Source organism: Ictalurus punctatus, chromosome 18 (assembly GCF_001660625.3).
Source record: "Ictalurus punctatus breed USDA103 chromosome 18, Coco_2.0, whole genome shotgun sequence".
Classification (NCBI taxonomy): Eukaryota; Metazoa; Chordata; class Actinopteri; order Siluriformes; family Ictaluridae; genus Ictalurus; species Ictalurus punctatus.
In genome coordinates, this window is record NC_030433.2 from 345,141 (window position 1) to 358,420 (window position 13,280).

General features: G+C 40.9%; 1 protein-coding gene across 5 annotated transcripts in view; it reads right to left on the reverse strand.

The window, feature by feature from the left end:
- fnip1 (folliculin interacting protein 1) overlaps window positions 1-13,280 on the reverse strand; it is a 29,196-nt gene that overhangs the window by 11,710 nt on the left and 4,206 nt on the right. For 3 of the 5 annotated variants that reach the window (XM_017492341.3, XM_017492344.3, XM_017492346.3), the window contains exons 2-8: window positions 8,948-9,080; window positions 7,052-7,183; window positions 6,492-6,595; window positions 5,608-5,682; window positions 5,438-5,529; window positions 2,330-2,413; window positions 11-82 (exon numbers count right to left, since the gene is read on the reverse strand). In XM_017492341.3, the coding sequence (XP_017347830.1) occupies window positions 11-82; window positions 2,330-2,413; window positions 5,438-5,529; window positions 5,608-5,682; window positions 6,492-6,595; window positions 7,052-7,183; window positions 8,948-9,080 (692 nt within the window). The remainder of the gene's footprint in view (window positions 1-10; window positions 83-2,329; window positions 2,414-5,437; window positions 5,530-5,607; window positions 5,683-6,491; window positions 6,596-7,051; window positions 7,184-8,947; window positions 9,081-13,280) is intronic. The other 2 variants (XM_017492342.3, XM_017492343.3) reach the window with 2 other exon arrangements.

The window sequence follows — 13,280 nt, forward strand, 5'->3', positions numbered from 1 at the left end:
ACACACATACCTGATCTTGCAATGCCGCTCTCCCTCTCATCGTACGGTCCTCGGGCAGGCATGTCCATAGGGTTACTGTGACCTATGAAGAAATTCAGCAAAAAGAAAAAGCGAGTTTGAGGGAAGATAACAATGGTTCAAATGTTCTAGAGCAAAGGGCATTAGTACCCACCACCACTACATCTAATTTACTGCTTGAGTGGAATTAAAATCATTGAAATGCTAAACTACCTTAATTGCATGGAACTGATCTCTCTGATCTTAAGCGAGATGCATGATAATGGTGGTTATACATTCAATGCTCTGGATATAATAGTATCCACGGTCATATACAGTATTGATTTTTATGCTCTTGGATCAGTCTCTGCTTATGACTTACGGTTCTGCCTAGCCAGTTTAAACGGTACAGTTACACCTATCAGCCATAACATTAGCTGACAAGAGGGTCATGGGCATCCAAGGCTCAACTACTTTAAAATTGTAATTTGATTGCATTATTGATTACGGCATGTGAAAATTAATCAGATTACTAATTACTTTACTTTTCAAACCTAAAAAAATACACTACAAGAAGGTTGGATTTATCATAAAACGTGCCTCGGGTGTCGTCACCGTGTGTAGGACGAGCAGACTGATAAAATATAAGACTTTTCTAACTAGGTTAGTTTAGTGTCGCGAGTCAAGGTGAGGCACGACTAAGCTATGGGTTTAGCTGCTACAGTTCAATGCAAAGTACATTATCTTTCCTTCTGCTCTACTCATATGTTCACGTAAACTGGGACTCAGACATTTACACACCTTGTTTTCCTGCTCAGCACGAGAGGAAGTTAGTGTTTCAGTTTAAACCCCTTTACTGGTGTAAAAAAAATAAATAATAAAACCCGGTCTCATCGGTCTCGCCTCCGTTCACTGAAGATATAAAATTACAACATCGCCGTCTACTTTTCCTGACGTTCAGTTACGTTGTGACAAACCGCTCCAAGTGCAGAATTATTCAGGGATAAAGAAAAAATCTTCCGGGCCACAGCACCGAACGCCCAGGCTGGGTTACACCCCTGGCAGCGCTTTATTAAAAAAATGCATTTTACTTTTAATATTGTTTTCTGACCAATAAACTTGTAATGCAAGTAACGTAATTTTACTGACATCAGTAACTGTAATCAAATTATATACATCTAAAATGTAATGTGTTACATTACGGTGTTATCAGAAAAAGTCATTAGAATACAGTAACTCGTAACACCCGACTCTGGACATGATCAATTTTGACTCACTTTAAAGGATAATTTCGTCAGAAGACAAAAACAATGCTATTATATTATTATTATTATTATTATTATTATTATTGTTATTGTTATTATTATTATTATTATTATTATTATATCACTGGCAAGAAATGGTCTTAAAATGACGATAATATCGTTTATCGCAATTATTTCTGGGACAAAATATCCAATATAATTAGTTATCATGTCAGGCCTATGACATCAACATCAAAATGTTGACTCGGCTTCCAAATTCCCCAGATCTCAAGCTGATCGAGCATCTGTAGGATGTTCTGGACAGACAAGTCCGATCCACAGAGGCCCCACCTCGCAACTTACAGGACCTAAAGGATGTACCGCTAAAGTTTTGGTGCCAGATACCACAGAACGCCTTCAGAGGTCTTGTGGAGTCCGTGCCTCGACAGGTCAGAGCGGTTTTGGTGGCACAAGGACATATACAAAATTAGAGAGATGGTTTTAATGTTATGGCTGATTGGTCTACACTGCCATTTGTATTTGTGGCATTTTGCTGCACTTCAGCTACAGTCTTTCTTTTGTACTTTATCCTATTATCTTTTACACTGAACTGTGGTCCAACAATAATGACTTTTCATACCACTGTATAGATGCATGTGGATGCTGACTTTTCTGGATGTCCAATTAAGCCTTCAGGCCATTCATGTGCTGGATGACTAATAAGCAAGACACCAAGACACTCAAGCAATACTCAATGAATGCAGAGGCATGAGGGCAATTCATAAGCTAGGTTAGATCCTCACTCCTCGCTTGTGTACGGTAAGTGAAGGGGAGGGAGGAAGTAAAAAAAAAAAAAAGTGATGACAGAACCTTGCTGGTATGATGGTAATGGTTAAAGAGAAGTAGTGAAAAACAATTTTAAAAATAAATAAATAAATAAATAAATAAATAAAAAAGAGAATGAGCAGCTTTTATGGAGTTGGATGGTATTTTATGGTATGCATGCACTAGTGACAAAAAGCTATGTGCTGACTACGCATAAAGATCCACTTGTCCTAGCTTCACACACCCAAACACAGAGCGCCAACCTGAAAAGAAAGAGGCGCTCTTGATGAGACGGAGGGGGCCTTGCTCAGAGAAGGCCCGACGAGGGCTGCACAGCTGAGAAAATCCTGTGCAGGATAATGTCCACAGATAACAGAAATGGGTAGTAGGTTGGGAGTAAACATTAGAGGGGATGACAGAGACAAAAAGAGAGAAAGACACAGAACCAGATTAGTCAAGCAAAAAGACCCAAGACATGAGAATACATCTAAGGCGAGTGGAAAATAACAGCACTTTAACACAAACAGAGTCCTATGAATCCATGCTGATATCTGCATAATTTCAGACGTTTAAAAGGAAAATAAGCTAACTTCACAGCAAATATCGAATAACACTTTTTAATCCCTCAGAATTGTAGTAGAAGGCTTTGCTACCTCCTCGGTTGAACGTAATAATGTCTGGCTACGGTCCTAGACTTCCTGCAATGTGTCAGGACTGACAGCAGTATCATGTGGAAGACAAAGGGCTCGCACTGGCAATGTAAATGGCCACCTCTTATATAATGTTTGCAAATTGGTAATTCCAAATTGATTTGTCTTTGGTTAATGTTGATCTCAAAGTGTGGGATTATTTTGCTGATGCATCTGTTGGCAGATCGGCGAGCCTCAACCCATCATTGCTCTTGAAGGACTAGGCCTTTTTTGGATATATATATATATATATATATATATATATATATATATATATATATATATATGATTAGATGACTGCCTCACCTGTTTAACATCAACTTCTTATTTCAACTGGTCACGTCGCTATTAGTCCTAAATTGTCCCAGTCCCAACTTTTTTGGAACATGTTGCATGCATCAATTTTAAAAAAACAAAACAAAACCTTTACCTTCAAAAAACTATGCAGTTGATTGGGTAAAGCCTCAAACACCTTGTCCGTCCGTGTCCCCACTGATCTAAAAATAAAACTGATTTTCTGTAACCAAACCAGTTACAGATTGTAGAGGTAGCTCCTCCTTCAGCGATAAACTCCTCCTACGCTTCACCTCCACCTTCCACCATAGTTGTTTTTGCTCTGCACGTGAGCTGTGAATGGGTCGCACACCGTCGCACACAGAAATACGTCATCAACTAGGCTTTATCGTTATTAATCGATATTTATCGATTATTATCAATCGGAAGATGGGGAGAATTTCTACCGGTATATCGCAATCGATAAGATATCGCCCATCCCTACTTTCCACCCAAAGTATTGCTGCTCATTGGATGTTTCCGGTTATTTTACACCAAACTATTTCATCTCTAGAGTGCTGTGTGTGAAATCCCAGCAATTTCTGAATTACTCAAAACAGCCCATGAAGCACAAACAACCCTGCCATGTCAAAATCCCTGATCTCACACATTTCCCTATTCTGATGTCTGCTGCGACTGTAAAGTGTACTTTATCGGTATCTGCATGATTTTATGCACTACTCTGCTGCCACATGATGCTGCTGCATGAATGAGAAGGTGTACAGACGTTCATAATAAAGTGGTCAGTTAGCGTATATTCATACAGGTGCATCTCAATTCGAAAAGTGGAACTTTCATATATTCTAGATTCATTACACAAAGTTAAATATCTCAAGCATTTTTCAGCTCACGGAAATCAAAAATCCAGTTTCTCAAAATATCAGAATAAAGAATTTATAATACAGGTCGTGGCTTTAATCCTTTTGCAGGAATGACTGCGTCAGTGCGGCGTGGCGTGGAGGCGATCAGCCCGAGGCACTGCTGAGGTGTTCTGGAGGTCCAGGTTGCTTTGATAGCGGTCTTCAGCTCGTCTGGGTCTGTATCAGTATCGTCGGGTCGGGTGTCTCTCGTAGATTCTCTACGGGGTTCGGGTCAGGCGAGTCGGCTGGACGATCGAGCACAGTAACACCACGGTCAGTTAACCAGTTACTAGAAGTTTTGGCGCTGTGGGCAGGTGCCGAGTCCTGCTGGAGAAGGAAATCAGCATCTCCATAAAGCTCGTCAGCAGACAGAAGGATGAAATTCTCTAAAATCTCCTGGGAGACGCTGCATCGACTCTCGACTTGAGAAGACACACTGGACCGACACCAGCAGATGACACGACTCCTCAAATCATCACCGACTGTGGAAACTACACACTGGACTTCAAGCAGCTCGGATTCTGTTCCTCTCCACTCTTCCTCCAGACTCTGGAACCTTGATTTCCAAATGAATGCAACATTTCCTTTCATCTTCCCCGTGATTGAACCAATGGACCAATGACCGATAAATACTGAACCAGACCGTGAGATTAAAGCCTCAGGAAACCGTCGCAGGTGTTTTGAGTTAATTATGTGATTAGAGTCTTCTCAGGTTGACATTTCTCTAATATAAATGATTTATTCTAATATTCTGAGATACTGGATTTTTGATTTCCATGAGCTGTAAGACGTAATCATTAAGATTAATAAATAAATAAATGAATGAATGAAATATTTCACTATGTGTAATGAATCTAGAATAAATGAAAAGAGTCACATTTTTTGAGATGCACCCGTATATAAAATAATTTTCCGAACCTTTCTTTAAGTTTGCTGGCTAAACTTGCAGCACTAACAAGGAGAACTCTGCATGTAAGAAAACAAATAAGAAAAATACATTGAATTAAAACAATAATAAGCACAAAAATATTGAAAGCAGACAAAGTTGTGCCATAAGATGTCAGTTCATAAGCAGCTGTGGTCTGACAAACAATGACTCAAGCACACTGTGGGGAAAGTGCAATGGTGAAGATACAGAAAAGCTGATATGACACTCTGTGGTGCAGCTGAAACTACAAAACAACTGACCAAAAACCAAATATTCAAACACTGTGGAATCTGTGGAAATTATACATGTGATTCATGCTTACTGAGAAGTTAGATCTACACTTTTCTCACATCATCCTAATTCATAAAGAATAACTGCTCTCTCCCATCATAGTAAAACTGTTATCCTCTGAAGCTCGCGGTCTTCTCAAAGGCAGTCTTTCTCAAGTACCAGAATTTCCATGAACACCATGTTTGTTGTGTAAATGCTCCTGCAACAATGTATAAACAGATTCTTTTCATATGCAGCTGAAAAATAAGGCCCAGTGTGTGTAAAGATTACCTATGCTTCCCAGGAAGCCACTGACCACTGTGTTCTGATCTGGCCTGAGAGACCTCGAGTCTTGATTGATGAACTCCAAACTGTCCTGCAGCCTGCCAGATAACATCAGAAAAATGTGTTAGATGTGCTGAAAATGTGCGCATGAGGAATAAAATATGAACAGCGCTTACGTGTTTAGGCTACCATACACACTGCCACCCGTCCGTGCTGTAAACACTTTGCTAAGCATCAGCTGTGGGGGAGATCTGCACATGAACACGAAGAGAGCAAGGCAGAGACAGAGTCAGGAAGAGTGTGTGTGCAAGAGAGAGAGAGAGAGAGAGAGAGAGAGAGAGAGAGAGAGAGAGAGAGAGAAGCTTAAATCACTGCATGGTTTAAACAGCAATGTTTCCTCAATAAATAAATGACCAAGTATAATCTAATTAGACCAGTCCAATTGGTTAAATTGGATCTCGTTATCTACTGTGAGCACTTGTGTGAAAATCTGATGTTTTAAGACAAATGTACACAAAAATATAGAAAAAATTCTAAAGGACTCACAAACTTGTATTTCAATCAACGTTACTTCGTCGCCTTCCTCAACATCGACTGTTTCAGTCCAAATTTCCCAAACTTTAGTTTCTGTCGCACTCGGTCTTTTGGAATAATGACTAACAGGCTTTATATTTTGCATATGTTGCTAGCTAACTTTAGCTATCCCAGCAGCTCTCTGCGTGCTCACTCCTGACATTTTTTGTTGTTGAAAAAGTGGTGTCTAGAGCGCTCTGTGCGCTGAACAGTGGATCACCAGATTTATTTATTTATTTATTTTTTAAACGCACAGCACTGGTTCAGCACAGCGACCCAGTCATTGTTGCGTTATCAACTTACTTTGTTGAAGGGGGAAAAAAAAATAAACTAGAGGCTGCTTGGGCTGAATTTTGTAATTCTTTTCATTCACACTCGGGCAACTAAATAAGGTTACAGTTACAGTTCTCACACGTCTATTTTTAGTGGCAAACGTGAGTGAAACGCTCGCTCTGTTGAGCCCTGATGCAATGGCTTTCTTCCTAACCGAATCTGATGGATTTTCAGCGTAGATCCTTTGTAGCTCATCGCCACTGAGCCGAACATCATCTCTCCCAGCATATTGGGGTCTGAGGAACAGTGGGAAGCACCCTGAGGACAAGCAAGAAAGAAGGTACAGTCAGAGTAAAAAGATTAGCGTTGTCCCAAAAACATCAGCTTTGTCCAAGGACAGCAAACTGCATACCACTGAGTGACTGCTTAGAGCCCACAACTCACTCTGCCACATAAACATACTGTACATTCAGCATTAAAATGAGGGAAAAGACAAAGAAAAAAGCACTCGGTTAAGTCACAGTATGTATGTCTTGGTCCGATGCCCAAAATAAAGAGCATCCACATTAAAATCCTGACATTCATATCCATATGCACTGATACTACATGCTGTTTACACTGTTGAATTTCCCTCTGGAATGAGTCAGCTGATCGATCAATCTATTCATCTGTCTCTCTGAATCCAAAATACTTATAAAATGTGCTCTACAACTAACACATCAAAGTCGGGGGGGGGGGGGGGGGGGGGCAGTGTTAGCACTGTGACTTGCTGACCTGGAAACGATTGTGCTCCGTAGGCTCAGAGGCACAGGAGGAACTGCTGTCCAGAGAGCTGGAGCTTCCACCTGTTGGCCTCAGTGGACAACACTTTCTGAACATCTTAGCTTGAGAGTCACCACACGTCTTCTAAAAACATAATTAAAAAAATAAAAGTTAGCACACAGATACATAACGGTGGTCTGCTGAGTTAATGCATCATACCGAGTCATTTTGATTCGTAAGAAGACGACCTCCGAATACCCCAATCTCTCCAAAAATATTCTCTCTCACTGTATGCTCAGATAAACTATATAATGATATAATAAAAATAAAAATGAAACAGAATTAATTTCATATTATGTATGATTGTGATCGATATATTGCAGCCTGATGCTCAAAATAATATATATATATATATTTTTTAAACTGACAATAGTAAAAAATACCATAATGCTATAAAAGCAGCAACACTCACTTCAAGCAAGCATGCAGGGGAATAGATTATAATTTGTGTGCGCAAATTTCCAGCCCAGATTAAAATAAATATATAGAAATAAAATAACAAATAAAGAGATAAAATTACTTTAAGCTAATAAGCACAAATATACTTTTACAGTGGTTTTGTTTTGGCTTAGAACAAGATGTGGGTTCAGAACTGAGATCATTTCATATACACGCTTTCTTCTACTTCACGAACATAGACAAGCAGATGTGTGTTCCTGCACTGACCGAGCACACGGTAGCGGAGCATGTGATCCACAGTCATATGACTTCCACAACTCGTGAACCGCTTACTCGCCCTATTGTCAACTGCCCTCTCTCATGCTCCCTCACTCTCTCACACAGGAGATACAAGATCCGCTACCAAAGCGTGTCATGTGACGCAGCTACAGCAGATCTCAGATCTGCAGATTTCCCACACTCAGTGACATCACACAGCTTCCTCAGTGCAGTTTATCTAATGCCATTGTACTTTAGCATACAACCCACTCAGCAAGGCACATTCACAGTTCATCACTCTGCAAAATAGCATACATAGAGTCTCCTCCAAAAATATTGGAACAGAAAGGACAAATCATTTGTTTTTGCTGTAGACATTTGGGTTTGATTTGAAAAGATAAATATGAGAAGCGAGTTTAGATTCTCAGCTTTTATGTCCTGGTATTAATATGCAGATGTGTTAAATGACAGAACATGGCATGTTTTGTATCAGACCACCCAATTTGTAGGTGAGCAAAAATACTGAAACATGTGACTGACCGGTGTTTCTTGTTACCAGGTGTGTCCTGTTCGATTCATATGGTGGAGGTAGTGTTGAGGTTGGGCTTGCATTGCTGCATCAGGAATAGCCTCACTAATCTTTATTGATGGTGTAACTCGTTATAGAAGCATCAGTAGTAGTAAATACTGAATAAATATATATATATATATATATATATATATATATATATATATATATATATATATATATATATATAAAAATAATTGTGTTAATGTAAAATTGATAAAGTTTAGTCTGAAGTTTACATCTGTAACACTCAGTTTGTGGATATTATTTTAAATAATCAAGAGAAACGGTACTGAAAGCCCATCTGATTAATCAGGTAAAACATAAACCGGCCGATTAATCGATTATGAAAATAATTGTTAACTGCACCCCTAATCACACTTTAAATATACTCTGCATACACGTACATTAAGTGAATTAAGCCTATGTTTAATATTTTAATTCACAACGTAACTGGCTACACACGCAGGTAGCCTTCTAAAAGGTAATGCTTCTAAACGCTGAAGAATGCGATTATAAATGGAGATAAGGCCTCTGGCACAAACTGCTCAGGATTTCTGTCCAATGCTAAGAGTGAGCAAGCAGAAGGGGGTTTGGTAGGGGCAGGGGTTATGGGTACTCACCATGACTGAGGCTTCCTCTATGCTTCTCTTCTTCATGTCAGAGTCGAAGAGGATATTTCGGCCTCGTCTTTCGCAGTCTTGGTAGACGATAAGGCGGATCTGACTGGGCTCCAGCTGTGGGGATGGCCAGCTGCTGTAATGCAGACACAATTGTGATGAACACGGCACCACACAGCAGCTTCGCTTTAAACACACTTCAACCCATGCCTATTCTTTCCTCACAGCCTCCTTTCAGCCTCTAAAGAAAAACAAGTCTTATATCTGAATAAAATCCCAGTTTCAGCTTCAGTTGTTTTGTAAGGTACTGAATATGGGGTTGAAAAGAAAGACCATCAACAACTAAAATTCCAAGATATTTATATGAAGTAACAGAATCAATTGCCTCACGCTGAAAAGTAGTAATTGGTGCAAGCTTCTGGGGCTCTTTTTTTTTTCTTCTTTAGAAAATGAAAGTTTGTTTTGTCAGTGTTAAGTACAAGCTTCAACTGAGACACGGAAGTTTGAACAGATTTAAAAGCAGTTTGCAATTCCTTAAAAGCTTTTACCAGAGACTCAATACTGTTTATATAAACTGTAAATAAGAGGGAACCGAGTACAGAGCCTTGAGGCACACCATTACAGACCCCAAGCAGAAGCCTTGGATGACTCCTGCTGGAGGCACGTGACATTGTTTTCAGATCTGGCGATCAGGAAGCCTACAACTTATCCAGGGCCAATCTGAAGAGGGGGATTAAAGCAGCCCAACACAACTATAAACTTTGGATAGAGGACAAACCCTGACGCATGTGGCAGGCATCCATGCACTCACAGACTATAAATCAACCAACAACACTTCCTCTCCCTTTCAATGATCGTAACACCTTCTATGCTCGCTTCGATTGTGCAAACACAGAACCACCAAACAAAGCTGAGCTCTCACTCGATGACCTGCCGCGCACATTTTCCACCAGTGAAGTGTGAGCAGGGTAAATGCACATAAAGCTGCTGGCCCTGATGGCATCCCAGGCCAAGTGTTCAGTGCCTGATAAATATTAATATGGCACACACTCTTACTTTAGCTCATGAGTTTATGCAAGTTCTCTCCCTCTTGAGAACACCGTGACCTTTTTCTCGTCTCCTCGACAACCCATATAACAGGAATGTGTCATTCTCTCCTAATTTCTCTTACATTGCACCTGGTACGGGATGTACCAACGGCCCACCATTTTACCCTGAACGATGAGCACACTGCTGCTGAGGCACATGACTGTCTGATATATAAACTTTTGTCTTTTTGAATAAACAGAGACTTTGCTATCTGACCTTGTGTGTATGTGTGTGTGTGTCTTATGGCAACTCCCCCAAGCGCTCAAAACAGGACATGGCTGTAACAGAGTTTCTACAACCTCAACATTTTTTCTAACAGTTTACTGGGTTCATGAAGTGGGATTCCCCGCCGGAGATAAGAATATTTTCTTTGATGATCTAGAAAGGTTTGCCTCCATGTGGGAATCCACCTCAATTATGATTATGGGCTGTCATAATCTCACCTACAGTGTTTTCTATAGGGATCATTCTAATGTGAATTACTGACACATGAGGAGCAACTCAAAGTTATTCATTCATCAGTCCACGAGTGGTAAAGAAGAAGAAGAAGAAGATCAATAAGCACACGGGGAAAATTACAGAAGTTGGCGATAAGTTTTGCTCCACCCCGACTCGTTGAGAGGAAAGTGGGTAAGCGTTAAATATGGAAATACTTCACATTCGAGGCGGAGGACAACAAACACATAATTGATGCTCTGAAGCCGGTGTGCAACCGACGCTATCGTTCATCTCAAACAAATCCTGTATTATGTTTGTTTGAGGCGGCTGCATTGTGGCGTGAAACCAGCTGACGTTACGCTCCATGTAATGTTAGCGACAGACAGTTATTTGTTAACGACACTAACGCATTGCAGTGTTATAAACTACCTCCTAATGTTCCACCAGCATCGCCTTTCAGCCCGCGTCCTGTCAGAGACATGTAGCCTCATGTCACTCATAATTATTCACACGTTCATGCTCTTAATAAATCTTTCTGTCCTGACACCAGATCAATGAATTTAAACTAATAAGATATAATACTTTATTAATCCCAGGATGGAGAAATTAAGGTGTCACAGCAGCAGCAAAAAAACAAACAAACAAAAAAAAGAGATAATAAGGAGAACAATAAAGGGGTATATAAAGAGTATATACATGATGTATAAATATGTATAGACATAAGCACAAACTATACACAAACACACACATATATGAGCAGTATATACAGCAAGCAACAATCTACAGTCCCACTATACAAATAGCCCACGTACATATCGCAGCTGTACGGTGTACACAACACTATACACATATCGCAGCTGTACAGTGTACACAACACTATACACATATCGCAGCTGTACAGTGTACACAACACTACACACATATCGCAGCTGTACAGTGTACACAACACTATACACATATCGCAGCTGTACGGTGTACACAACACTATACACATATCGCAGCTGTACGGTGTACACAACACTACACACATATCGCAGCTGTACAGTGTACACAACACTATACACATATCGCAGCTGTACAGTGTACACAACACTATACACATATCGCAGCTGTACGGTGTACACAACACTACACACATATCGCAGCTGTACAGTGTACACAACACTATACACATATCGCAGCTGTACAGTGTACACAACACTACACACATATCGCAGCTGTACGGTGTACACAACACTACACGCATATCGCAGCTGTACAGTGTACACAACACTATACACATATCACAGCTGTACGGTGTACACAACACTATACACATATCGCAGCTGTACAGTGTACACAACACTACACACATATCGCAGCTGTACGGTGTACACAACACTACACGCATATCGCAGCTGTACAGTGTACACAACACTATACACATATCACAGCTGTACGGTGTACACAACACTATACACATATCGCAGCTGTACGGTGTACACAACACTATACACATATCGCAGATGTACAGTGTACACAACACTACACGCATATCGCAGCTGTACAGTGTACACAACACTACACGCATATCGCAGCTGTACGGTGTACACAACACTACACGCATATCGCAGCTGTACAGTGTACACAACACTATACACATATCGCAGCTGTACAGTGTACACAACACTACACACATATCGCAGCTGTACAGTGTACACAACACTACACACATATCGCAGCTGTACGGTGTACACAACACTACACACATATCGCAGCTGTACGGTGTACACAACACTACACACATATCGCAGCTGTACAGTATTATCAGTGTAGACATTTAACAAAAGCTTCGAAGCAGTGATGTGACTTGTGAGCAGTACAAAAAGTACAGTATGGTACCATCTTATAACAGTGTAGCAGTGTATTTGTAGTGTAGTAAAGTAAGGTCAAGAGGTGTTGTACAGCCTGATGGCTGTCGAACATAGGAACATCTGAAGCGTTTCGTCTTGCACCTGGAGGGGGGCGAGCCTGTGGCTGAAGGTGCTCTCCATCTGCCGTAGCTCAGCATACAGAGGATGAGAGGGGTTTCCCAAAATGGACCTGATTTTATTTCTGATTCTCTTCTCCACCACTGTCTCCAGGGTGTCCAGTTTGTGACCAACAACAGAGCGGGACTTCTTCACCACTAGCTGAGTTTGTCAGCCTCCCCAGCATGTCGCATTCAGAGTATAAGGGGTGTGTGTGTGTGTGTGTGTTTAGGAGTGCACCTTAGCACTTGTAGCCTCCACTGTTTTATTAGTCATTGTCAGACAGTGTTTGATAACTGAAATTTCCCCCTCCCCCACTCACACTCGCTCTCTCAGTATCAGCCAGAGGAGGATGTCCTCCAGGAGAGTTTTAAATTTGAATTTTTATACTCTACCGTGGTATCGACTTTGGTATCGAGTATGGTGTACTTTTAGTGGTATCAGTACCGACTACTAGATTTTTGTTATCGGGACATCCCTATCCTCGGGGGTTCATCGATTGTCCGGCCGTGTCCTCGGCCACTGTGCATGCAGCTCTATCTTCACTGGTTCTCGCAGAAGGGTGCGCCCTCTTGTAGACAGCCGATTATCAGCAATTTGACACACGTCAAAATGGCTCAGTGAAGCTCTTCGCACATACGGCACGATGCGGGTTCAAGGCTTCGCTCTCAAAGCTCCAGTTCTGCCTCACCACGGTGCATTATCTGGGCATTCTCATCAGCTAAGGTGAACGTCGTCTCTCTGTGGATCGTCTGAGAATCATTCTTGATGTTTCAGCTCCATCAATAAAACGAGGTATG